This window comes from Pteronotus mesoamericanus, unplaced genomic scaffold, assembly GCF_021234165.1.
Source record: "Pteronotus mesoamericanus isolate MK-2021 breed Mesoamerican mustached bat unplaced genomic scaffold, CSHL_Meso_final scaffold_137, whole genome shotgun sequence".
NCBI classification, from domain to species: Eukaryota; Metazoa; Chordata; class Mammalia; order Chiroptera; family Mormoopidae; genus Pteronotus; species Pteronotus mesoamericanus.
Window position 1 is genome coordinate 3617816 of NW_026555306.1, and position 12193 is coordinate 3630008.

General features: G+C 59.4%; 1 protein-coding gene across 1 annotated transcript; it reads left to right on the top strand.

The window, feature by feature from the left end:
• The first annotated feature begins 1288 nt into the window (after positions 1 to 1288).
• On the top strand, positions 1289 to 10695 carry CALM3 (calmodulin 3). Its single transcript, XM_054588637.1, has 6 exons — positions 1289 to 1469; positions 5864 to 5894; positions 8126 to 8269; positions 8382 to 8488; positions 8764 to 8899; positions 9020 to 10695. The coding sequence occupies exons 1-6, from the start codon at positions 1467 to 1469 to the stop codon at positions 9046 to 9048; spliced, it is 450 nt and encodes a 149-aa protein (XP_054444612.1). The 5' UTR covers positions 1289 to 1466; the 3' UTR covers positions 9049 to 10695.
• The last annotated feature ends 1498 nt before the right edge of the window (positions 10696 to 12193 follow it).

Sequence of the window (12193 nt, forward strand, 5' to 3'; positions counted from 1 at the left end):
CCCCTGGCGTCAGTTTTGTTTTCTCCTCCGGGAGTGGGAAAATGGCCAGAGATCTCTGGACCTGTTCCCCCGCAGCCTCACCACCCAAAAGGAAAGGTTTCTTGCCCCCAAAATACAGATCCAAAAACCGAGGGAAAGGCTCTCATTGGCCCAGCCTACACTGTGGTGGGGCATGATGATTGGCCCAGCTTGACTCCCTGCCCATCTTTCAGCCAATCACGTTGAAGAGAAGAGGGACAAGGAAATGAATGGCAACTCCCATTCTAAACAAGAGGGTGGAGTACGTTTCTGAGTTCCAGTAAACAAATTGTCTTGGCTAACCTTGCCGTTAATTATTTTTCCTCTTGTTGCTGGAAAACTTGGAACAAGGAACGCAAGAGTCAGGCGGTCTAGGAAATGACAGGAGAACGGTTGCAAGGTGTGGTATCCACAGCCCAACTAAGCAGGAGCCCCTGCATACAGCAGGCGGCCAATTCATGCTTATTGAATGAATGGCCTGTCCCCAAAGGCTGATCTGGGACGGCCCCAATTTCATAGGTTCCTGAGCCGATCAGAAGCGAAGTGGGAGAAGGGGTCCCTCACACCCGTGTAGTGCATCTCAGGGCGCAGACACCTGCTTGGGGGTTGGGATTGGGAGTTAGGGGAGGGGGAATGGAACCTTGAGACGACAGACAAAACCTTGAAGACCCCGCCACCTCCTAAGGCCCAGCTGGGGGCGGGGCTTCTAGGCCACAGCACTTTGGATTGCACCATCTTCCACTCGTTAGGAGGGAGATCCGACAAAGTCTTTCTCCACCTTCTGCCAGTTCCTTACCAATTTATGGCCACGAATACCATGTATTTACTTCTCTAGCAGCCACACTGTTTTCCCCTTAACCTCTTTCTGCCTCACCGCTCCACGCAGCCACACATTTCAGGCTTCCCCCTCCGCCACCAGGCAGTGGCTCTTCCCAGTTTGACGCATTGCAGGCAAGGTCGGACCAATCGGAGCCGCGCTCTCATTTCCGCCATGGCCCAGGCCCAATAGCGGCGCGGCTCACACAGGGACGCTTCACGCGCGACCGAAAGTGTCCCTCCGCCGAGGAGGAAAGTGGTGTGGACAGAGGAGGCGGGGCGAGAGGCAATGGAAGGTAGTCCCTCTGCCGGTTCGCGCGCAAGCGCGCGGCCGGCGGCAAACCCCAGCTCAGCACAGGTGGGAGCGGGAGATTCGCGGACCCAGCAGCGCGGAGGGATCCGCCAGAGTCGCAGTGCGGCGGCACGTGGGCCGGGCGGGGTGGGGCGGGGCCGAGCGAGGCGGGGCGCGCGCGGCGTCCGTTGAGGGACCGTTGGGGCGGGTGGCGGTGGCGGCGGCGCGCGCTGCGGGCAGAGTGTGGAGGCGCGGACGCGCGGCGGAGCTCGAGCTGCTGCAGCTGCTGCCGCCGCCGGAGGAACCTTGATCCCCGCGCTCCGGACACCCGGGCTTCGCCATGGTGAGTGAGGCTGTGGGGCCGTGGAGGCTGGGGGCGCTGAGGCGAGCACGGCGGGGCAGGACCCCTGAGAGGGAGAGTGGACCCAGAATGCCGGGGGGGGGGGGGCGTCCGGGCCCCAGCAGACGCCTCTGGACCCCTCGCTGCCTCCCAGTCGGGGGCATCGGAATCCAGAGCGGGACGTTTGGGTCCTGAAAGGGCGATTGGGGACTTCCAAACGCTACTTTAAACACCAAATGGGTTGTTTAGACCCCAAAATGGGCATCGGAGCCCTCTACGGGAGCATTTGAACCTAGGATGGAACATCTGGACCCTCAGGGGGCGTTTAGGCCCCCCTCCAGGCGTTTTGAACCCAAGATAGGGCGTTTGGTCTGTGAGATGGGGTGCTTGGACCCCAGCGGGGCGAGATAAGAAACACTAGCAGGGATGGGGCTTATTTGGGCCCTGATGAAGGCTTTGAGTCCTGAGAGGATGCAGGGAAGGGGCATCAGGGGCAGGCTGGGCTCCTGGGGAGCGCCCCCAGAAGGCGCCGTGGGGAGCTGGGCCTGGGTAGTGATGGGGGTGACTTCTGCACATCAGACCTGGAGAGTGGGGGGCGGGGGTCTCCGAAGACCAGCATTGCAGAGGATGGAGGAGGAGGGTAACGCTTCGGGGAGGAAGGGCCTGGGGTGGGTGGCAGCGAAGGTTAGAAGATGCTCTTGAAGCCTGCGGGGACTGAAAAGGATTGGGGTTAGCGAGGTGGTTGAAAGGGGATGATGGCAAGACTGGCGCTTGCCAGTGGTGGGGGTAACTGGGGGCCTCATGATTGGTTTGAGAGCAACCAGAAAAGGGTCTGAGGTTACCAGTAGGTTGAGGCTGTTGATCCGGGAAGGGGAGTTGGGTTTAGGGGGAGTCAGAGAAGAGTGCTGTGTTTTGAGTCCATGAGAAGGTGGCTTTCCAAGGTGAGGGGTGGAAGAGGACAGGGGCTTGGGTGGCAGAGGGTGAGATGGAAGGAAGCCTGGGGCGGGGAAGAGGAAACGAATGGCGGCCAGGGTGGGTCTAGGTTTGGAGGTAGCTGTGGGTAGTTCCCTGGAAGTCTCCAGGGAAAGCTGGGACAAAGACTATTCAGTCTGGGTGGGGAGTGGGCTGCAGAGGCTGCAGGGAGGCCCTCTTCCCCAGGAAGAACAGGTTGGGCAGAAGGCCCCCCGGGCAGTGGGAGCAGGTGGGCGGAGTTGTTCAGGCCCCTATTGCGCACTGAAGCTGCATGAAATGGGGGTGGGGGTCAAAGTTGAGGATGCATCAAATGAGCCAGGTTTTTAAGCCTTCAGCCTCACCCCTGCGCTGCCCCTTTCAGACCAGGAGAGCGGCTTTTTCCAAGCTGGAGTGCTGGTTTTCTCATGATCTCCAGCTCCACGCACTGTTCCCCACTGCCTTGCTTGTGCCAGATGACAGTGCAATACAGTGTGGCGTCAGTGACAATCAGACTCCTGTTCCTGTAGCCCCTGGGTGGGGGCTGTGGCGCTTGACCAGGGACGACCCCGTCATCAGCCTCAGGGCCACTTGCTCCGTTCAGGGCCCTAACCGAGTACTTCTGTTAATTCACACAGCTGGACTTTGAGAGAAAACCAGCAGCCTGGTTTTCTTACCTACTCCCTGCCACCCACAACACCCCCAGCCCTGCCAGGCTCAGCCTCGGAACCATGCGCAGCCTCCTCCCTGGCGAGGCCGGGCAGAGCAGGCAGCCGCCGCTGTGTGTCTGCTGTGTGTCGAGTCTCATTCTTGCTGACACAGACTTGATGGCTCCTCTCACCGCTCTCTCGCTCTCCCCCGTAGAACCTTGCTGAAGGGGCGCCAAAGCGCTGGCAGGTGCCAAGTGGCCCCCTACCTCCTAAATAGGACTGGGGCTCTGGCCCCAGCTAGCTTCTCTTTCCATTTGTAATCAGCAAGGTATGGGTGGGACAAGTCACTGTTAACTGGCCTTGGATGGACTTTGGCCTGAGAGCTGTGGCTCCTCCTCGGCCGGGTGAGGGGCCCTGGCCTTGGTTTCTGATCTCATCTGACACTGCTCTCTGGCATTGGCTGGGGGCTGGGCAAAGCAGAGAAGTAATACCCTCTTTCCCTCTGACCCCACCCCACGATTTTTTCCTTGTTCAGCCTCATGCTGGGGCCCGAGATGAGGAATTAGGAAGCAGGAGGCCAGCTGGATTATTTTGGAGACAATTTTTGGTAAAAGCCTAAAATCTTCAGTTCTGGAAAGGGAAGAAGCCCTGGGAAGAGGCCGTTCCCCACCCCCCACCCCCCTCCACAGCAATGATGGCTTCTCAGGTGATCAGTTTTCTGGGTAGCAGCCATGCTTTCAGATCTGTAGCTTAGAGCCAAGACCTTCCCTTCACCCAACACGGGAGAGGGTGTCCTGCCCTGAAGGGAGAGTGCCTGACAGGACCCCCCCAGGCACAGCCACACCTATTTGCCGGGACCTTCCAGCTCATCGGTGGCGGGCCGTGGCCTTCAGAGCCACCCTTGGGCATTCTACTCCGTGCCCCCAGCTGCGACCCCAGCCCCTGCTGGCACTTCCCAGAGGCTGGGGGAGAACTGGGTGTCCTGCAGAGCGGTGCAGTGGGGGTGGGAAGGTCCCTGGTTGGGCTGGCTTTTCCATCTAGGCCAGGAGCGAGGATGGGAAGCAGGTGGCGGCCCTCCTCCCTAGACTGCTGTTCTCCTCTCTCATCTTCCTCGTCCCCCTCCCCTGGCATTGCCTGGCCGTGGTAACCAGAGCCCATCCTCTCGTCTCACTTTCCATGAGCAGCTTCCTTGGGTGGCAGGATCTAAGGGATCGGCCCGGGCTTTGCCCATGGGAGCCAGAGAAAGAGGGTGGAACAAGGGGCCTGTGGGCCTGCGGCTGCCAGGTGGGCAGTTAGGAGTCCCGCAGCCCCGAGTCTTTTGTAAGGCAATGCAGGAGTATCTCCATTTGGCCTCTGAACCTTCCCTTTAGACTTTGGACTTTTCTAGAATGTGCATATGAGGTGCTTTTCCTTCTCCCCCCGCCTCGCTTAGCCATCTCTCCTCTGTCACCTTCCCTTTGATTTCCCTTCCCATTCTATCTGTTTGGGGCTTGGCCTCAAATTCCTCTTCCCTTAGATTTTTAAAAGAAAGACATTTTAGATGAGTACTAATGTGATCACTTCTTAATATTTGGGATGGGGTGGGCGTTTGCGGGGTAGTTGCTAGCTTCCATGGAAGCTCTGGAATCTCTTTGTAAAATAATGCAAATGCAATAGTTTGTATTGGTTTGGGGGACTCTCAGACAAAAACTAGCACCCTGCTGTAGACTTGGAGCTGCCTTCCCCTGATGGCGAAAGGAAGTTGAGGAGGGGGAGCACTCAGTCTGGACCCACAGTGGTCCAGGGAGTGTGGTGCCTTCTTGGCAACAATCGCAGAAACCAAGGAAAATTTACCTTTTTTTGCTGCCTAAAGCTAAACATGGGGCTCAGTCCCCAACCTGAGCCCTCCCAGGGAGCATCCCTGTACCTGGCTGACTCCCAGCGCACCAGCGCAAGGAAAAAGCTAGTCCTGGCCTCTCCTCTACCCCACCCCCAAACCCCGCATGCAGCAAGGGCTGCCTGCCACTGGCTGGTGGCCAGTCCCCAGAGCAGCCAGGGCTAGAAAGGGTTAAAAACTGCAGCGCGCTGGGGAAGCTGACTTTAGTCCCACAGCCTATACCACCACTGCTACTGCCCTCTGCAGTCCCCTCCCGACATTTGCCCCTCCTGCCCAAAGGAAACAGAACAGAGTGGTGCCCTGCGCCATCCTTGTGCTCAGGGGAGTGGAGCGGCTGCCTTCCGCCTGACCAGGGTCCTCTTGGGCGCTTGGAGGGGCTCAGAGCCACCAGTGAGGACCGTTTTTTGCCAGTTGGGTGCACTGTGCTTGGACTTAGCACCTCCAAAGAGCTGGCACAGAAACTAGCAGGGAGCCCCAGACGCCGTCCCTCAGCCCCACCCAAAGACTGGCCTGTTTCAGTTTGGAGCCTTCCAGAGCTGCTTGATTAGGCCTCTAGGGCAACTGCTCCCTTCACTCAGCCTCCGGGGCTCCCTGCGGCGGCGTTGACACTGAGACGCTGGCCTGCGCTGTGCCAGTGCAGCTGGTTTGGGGCTGGGACGGCGCTCCTCGCGCCCGCTGGGTCGAGATCCGAAATACTGGGATCCGGCAGCTTCGGCAGGCCCTGGGTCAGACCGGCCTGGGTGTCCTGCCCCGCCGTGTCCCCAGCTTCCTGAATCAGCAGACTTGACCGCGGGTCCTGGCTCTGCCATGCACCTCCCTTGCCCGCGTACGTGGAATGCTGTGTGGAGCTGGGCTCAGCGAGAAAGAGGTAGCCGTGACGGCCCCCCGCCTGGGGACTGACTTTCTCCCTCCTGCTTTTCCAGGCCGACCAGCTGACCGAGGAGCAGATCGCAGGTGAGCTCGCCTGCCCCGCTCCCCGCCTCCTGCCGCAGGAGGCCCTCCCCAGCCGAACCTTGCTCCGGCCAGGAGTAACATCTGACAGTTAGGCTCGCGTGTCCCCTGTGTCACCTAGTGCTGTGCCTTGTGTTTAGGAGGTTGATGACTGGTGTGGAAGGACACACGGTGCCCCAGTAACACCGAACCCCATGGTCCAGAGACAGGCACTAACCAGACAACAAGAGCCACGTTCCATTCCTGGCCACCAGTCATCCCGGGGCCTTTTAATCAATGGCTGCAGGGTGAGCCTGGCTGCCTGCCCCCGCCCCTGCCAGCAAGGCTCAGCAGCAAGCTCCCTGCCTCCCTGTCCCACTTTAGGAGCCGCCCATGAGCTGGCCTGTCCCTCCTACCTCTGCACTTCCCCGCACTTAGCAATCCCCTTGGCACGTGCTTGCGCTCACCAGAAATGCGTCCCCCAGTTCTCTGCACGGGCAGCAACTTCTCCTCCTTGGTCTCAGTTCCCATGTCACCCTGGAGAGACCTTCCCTTGCTCCCTCTCAAACAGACTTTTCTTTATTCTCTGTCATGTCCCTCTGTTTAGTGCCTTCGTGGCTATTCTCACTGCCTGACAGGATTTTATGACGTCCTTACCTGTGTGCCTCCCGCCACTAATGTGCATGCCGGGAGCCAGGGCTTGGTTTTTGTCGGTCCCTGCTGTACTTTCAGTGCCTGGAACCTAGAGGCCAGTAGGTGCCCTGTAAGTTTGTATAGGCTATGTAAATAAACAAAGGAACCCTCCTATGCCTCCCAGGAAACCAGAAGAAACCTCTGATCCCATCTAACTCATTTTTGTAGTGTGTCCAGAAAGGTCACAGCTGCAGGAACTGTTATGGGGTGACTGAGTGGATTTCCAGGTCCCCCTCTACCCGGACTGAGGTGTCTAAGGACAGAGACCAGCCCTCGGTCGTCTCCACAGCCCTGGGCCAGCACAAAGTAGGCAGGAGTGGAGGTGCAGAGCGTGGGCCCTCGGGCCACGGCCGCCACCGCGAGGCAGCCCTGCTCTCCTCTTCCCTGGGCTGCGTGACTAGTACTGATGCCCCGTGGGTGGCGGTGGGAGTGGACTTGCCTCCTCTCCTTCCCACTGACCCCCAGCACAGAGAGTCATGCTTTCAGCTCCTAAACTTTGACCCCAGGTGGCTGTGGAAACCCACTGAGGCAAGCCAGGGAACTACCTTCTTGCTTAGTGATTGTGAGTTCAGGGTGTGCACGTGACCCCCCGCCCCCAGAACAACAAGGGAGGTGCCGGCGTCCCCAAGGAGACGCTTACCAGCTCCCACTGCCCCTGCCACCCACACCCCAGCTCTCTGACCTCGAGTAACACAAACAGCCCACTCCCCACCCTGTTCCCATTAGCAAACTGTCCCCCACCGCACCCCAGCCCACACCCTCTGGGAATAGGCGGCCGGGCATCTGCTCTCTGAGGGCTTGGGGGTAGAGAGCTCCGGGTGCCAAAATGGGCCCAGTGGGAGGGCAGGCGCCACGTGCTCCTCTCTCACTCCTGACACGTCCCCAGCTGTGGCCCTCCCACTCAGTGCCACCAGCTCCTCATCCTCCTGGCTTGGCAGCCGTCCCCTCTCCTTCCATCCCCCCACCCACCCCACGCACCGTCCGTCAGCCGAGCTCTGCTGCTGGCCACCCCCGTACTCCACACGGCCGCTCGCTCCTCTGGAGCTGGTAGCATCGGCCCCGGGGGACGGGGCTGGCGGCACCACTCAGGAGGGACACGGTGCCAACCAAGGGCGTTCTGCAGCCTCCCCTCCCCCCTCCCCGCGCCCCCAGCCAGTTCACCTTGGCTGGCAAACTTTAGATGGAGACTTCTCTTGGCTCTCAGCCACTCCATGACACTAGTCCGTTTCATCATTTGGGGGAGAGGCCGAATCCAGGGGCCAAAAAGAAATGTAGAATCATCTAAGAACAGTGTTAGCTCATTTTTCCCTCTGTCCTCACTGAGGTAGGTTGGCACAACTGGTTGCTTTACCTGGCCCGGCAGAGGTGCTCGGTAAATGTTACTGAAGGAGGGAAGGGGCCGCCCTGAGCACCGAGGCGAGGGGCTTGGCCCGGGCCTGAGGTCTAGTTCCGGCGTCTTGGTGTGGCCCTGACCCCGCCTCCCTCCAGGCCCGGAGTCGGCGTCCCGGGGTCAGGGGTCCCCACGGTCCTCGACCTCTGACTCGTTCCCTTTCTTCCGCCAGAGTTCAAGGAGGCCTTCTCCCTTTTTGACAAGGACGGAGATGGCACTATCACCACCAAGGAACTGGGCACAGTGATGAGGTCCCTGGGACAGAACCCCACCGAGGCAGAGCTGCAGGACATGATCAACGAGGTGGATGCAGATGGTGAGCCCCACTCCTGGTCACCCCGGAGCGCAGGGAGCCTCCCTCGGGGCGATGGAGGTCGCCTCCCAGGGCCCGGGCCAAGGGTGTTCCCAGCTCCCTTCCAACTTTCCAGGGAACGGGACCATCGACTTCCCGGAGTTCTTGACCATGATGGCCAGAAAGATGAAGGATACCGACAGCGAGGAGGAGATCCGAGAGGCCTTCCGTGTCTTTGACAAGGTAAGCAGTCCTCCCAGAGTGGCTCCGGGACTCGGGCTGAGGGACAGCGGGTGGGCTCCAGGGGGCACAGAGTGAGGACCCCAGGAAGCCTGGGTCCTGGGCCAGCCCCCCTGCCAACTCACACAGCAGCTCCAGGGAGCCCCTTCCTCTGGCCAGTGAGGGTGAGAGACAGTCCCGCCGTTGCTGCCCTCCCCGCTGCCCCCCCACACCCCGCAACCAGGCAAGAGCAGGGGACAGCCTCGAGCTCAAAGCCTTTACCTGCCCCTGCACACCAGGATGGCAATGGCTACATCAGCGCGGCGGAGCTGCGTCACGTAATGACGAACCTGGGTGAGAAGCTGACCGACGAGGAAGTAGATGAGATGATACGAGAGGCTGACATCGATGGAGATGGCCAGGTCAACTATGAAGGTGCGCTGGCCCTGGTCCCCTGCCTCCGGGGCGAGGCCCCGGGTCCTTTGTGTCGGGGAGGGCTGCCCGCGGCCCAGCCCCACTCCCCGGCTGACCTCTGCCTCCCCGCTTCCCTTCCAGAGTTTGTACAGATGATGACCGCAAAGTGAAGGCCCGGGCAGCTGGCGATGCCCGTTCTCTTGGTCTCTCTCTTCTCGCGCGCGCACTCTCTTCAACACTCCCCTGCGTTCCGGTTCTAGCAAACACCAATCGGTTGACTGAGAATCTGATAAAGCCACAAAAGATTTGTCCCAAGCTGCATGACTGCTCTTCCTCCTTCCTCCCAGTCTCCTCCCACGCCCCTCATCTCTCCCTTTGCCTTCCCCCCTCCATTGACCTCTGCCGGGGCCTGACGCTTGTATAAGATGAGGCCCCTCCCCCTGGGGGAGCCTCTGCCCTCCTCCTCCGGCCCGGGTGGCTCTCATCTCTTTCGGTTTGTTTCCTTCCGTTTGTCATCTTCTTTTGGGTGCTGGGGTGGCTGCCAGCCCTGTCCAGGGACCTGCTTGGGAGGGGACAAGGTCCTCACCCAGGCGGAAGAGCACGCCTTTGTCTTTGCATGCAACCAGCCCTGTGATTCTGTGTGCAAATCCCAGCAGCCTTTGGGGCAGAGGTGCCGAGAAAGGTGTTCCAGAAGGACTGAGGGGCTGAGGCGTTGGCTGGATGTGGCCCTAGAGGGGGTTGAGGCGCAAGGGAGTCTTGGAGGCTGGCGTTCTTTTACTTGAGGGGCCAACTCATAGAAGGGGACAGACCAAGTGGACAGCTCTCAGACCCCACTGGCTGCTGTTCTGAAACCACCTGATTGGCTTCCTGACATTGGGCTGGTGGGGGCTGCTCAGCTGGCCACTCTGCAAACCGTACCTGCCCTTGTCCCTAAAGCAATCTCAAGCTGTTCTGTAAATACTTGGTGCTAACATCCCATGCCACTCCCTCATGACACCCGCCCACCCACATTGAGGTCCCCTCGTGGGAACTGGTGTGGGGATGGTCGCTTTGTAATGTGCTGGTTATCCTGTTGTTTTAGTTTCTGCCCCTGGAAACTTTTTTAAGTCTTGTCAAAAACCATGCCAGGCTAGCTGAAGGGTGGAGAGAGAGAAGATGCGCCCCCCCCCCCCGCCCCCTCGAGAGAAAATACCTGCAATAAACAACCCTGTGGCTAGCGGCTAGCTGCCCGGAGGACCGGCGGCCGAGGGCAGCTCTGCGTCCTGGCCCGCCGGCCCCTCCCGCTTCTCCGTGGTGACTTGGCAGGCTCCCTCCCATCTGCGCTGTCTCTGTGCCCTCCTCTGCCCCGCCGCCCCTCGCCCCCCTGCCTGCCCCCACACTCCCCCAGCGGAGAGCATGATCCGTGACCTCGCTTCTGACTTTCGCCTCTGGGACAAGTAAGTCAATGTGGGCAGTTTGGTCGTCTGGGTTTTTTTTTTTCCTTTTCCCTTTTTCTGTTCATTTCATCTGCCCCCACCCCCCACCCCCAGGTCGATCAAGTGGCTTTTCCTGGGACCTGCCCAGCTTTGAGAATCTCTTCTCGCCCACCCTCTGGCACCCACCTCCAGGGGAAGGGAGGGGAGGGGAGGGACAGAGCATAGTGGGAGACCCAGCCAAGAGCTGAGGGTAAGGGCAGGTAGGCGTGAAGCTGTGGACATTTTCGGAGTGTTTTGGTTTTGGTTTTGTTTGGTTCTTTTTTTTTTAAACCGGGCAATATTGTGTTCAGTTCAAGCTGTGAAGAAAAATATATATCAATGTTTTCCAATAAAATACAGTGACTACCTGATCGGCTCTGGCCCTCGTCTTGGTTTCGGGCCAGGGACCCCACAGCCCTGACTTGGACGAGCCTTCACTCCACGCTCGCTCAGAAGACTCGGCCCTGTCACTGTGGCCGAGTGGGGAGCCTGCGAGCCGGAGCTCGCATCCCAGCCAAGGTCGCACAGCCGTTGATGGCCGATCGGCTCTGAGTGCTCACCACGGGCCCGCGCGGGGGTGCACATGTGTGCCAGAGACCAGCCTCCCCTCGGGGGTGGGGGACATCAGTCAGACTGCAAGAGAAGAGCCGAGAAGGCAGTGCCCAACCCGGGGGGTGGGGGAATCTCAACAGGGTGCTCTGGGGAAGGGGTGGCATTCACCGAATGGGTCAACATCGGTCAGGCAGCCTAAGTGTACGTGGTCCAGAGCTCTTGGGGAGAGGGCACAGGACTTTGGGAGATGAGAAACAACGCCGAGAGCAGCTACAGACTACAGAAAGCTCTTTCCCCGAGGTCGCGGGGTGTGAAGAAAGGCCTGCGAGCCAGCCATGCTTTAGGGGACGGATGTGACAAACCTCGGGGGTCTTTCCCCAAAATATGTGCCCTGCCCCCAGCTACAATTGCCATCCGCTCCCTATTCCGGGAGCAGGGAATGAACTCTCTGACTTCTGAGCAGCTTGCACTTGACCGCAGGGGCCAGGCAAGAGTCAAAGCAGAGGCGGTTCAATGGAGAGACCTCCTGTTCGTCTTCCCCTGGCCTTGGAAGGACGGAGGAACCTGGCAGGGCCCAGCATCACGGGCTGCCTTTGGGCCAGAGACTGCCCTGGCCTGGATCTTCCTGCTCGGGGCCAGTCGCCTGAGCCGCAGCTTCTTTGCCCCTCTTTTTTTCTTTTAAGGCTTTATTTTTAGAGAGGGGAAAGGAGAAAGAAAGAAGGAGAGAAACAGATGTGCAAGAGACATATCAGTTGCTTCTCTCAAGTCCCCAACTGGGGACCTGGTCCACACCCAGGCATGTGCCCTGACTAGGAATCAAAGCAGCAGCCTTTTGGTCCACAGGCCAGGGCGCAATCCACTACACCAGCGCTACACCAGCCAGATTTGCCCACTTTTCTGCCATCTAGTTGTGGATTGGCACTTGGCACAATGAGACAGCCTAAATGGATGAGAGCTCAGGGTATGAGCCAACCATTGGCTCCGGCACTTAGGCACCTCCGTGGTCTCAGGCAGGTGACTTGTTCCCAGGACCCAGTGTCCCATCTATATGTACATGGGGGTATGAGGCCCTGGCCGGTGGCTTGTTTGGAGTGTCATCCCGTACACCAAAAGGTTGTGGGTTCAGTGTCCGGTCAGGGCACGCATGGAAGGCAACCAATTGATGTTTCTCATGCCAAAGTTTTGCTACAATCACTAAATAGCCTCTGAAGAGGATTTTAAGGGGTCCAAGAGCACCTGCGTCCTCGTGTTGAGCCAAGGAATTGAGGAGCCCACAGGAACAGGCTGGGGTGCCGTGAGTGCCCGGCCA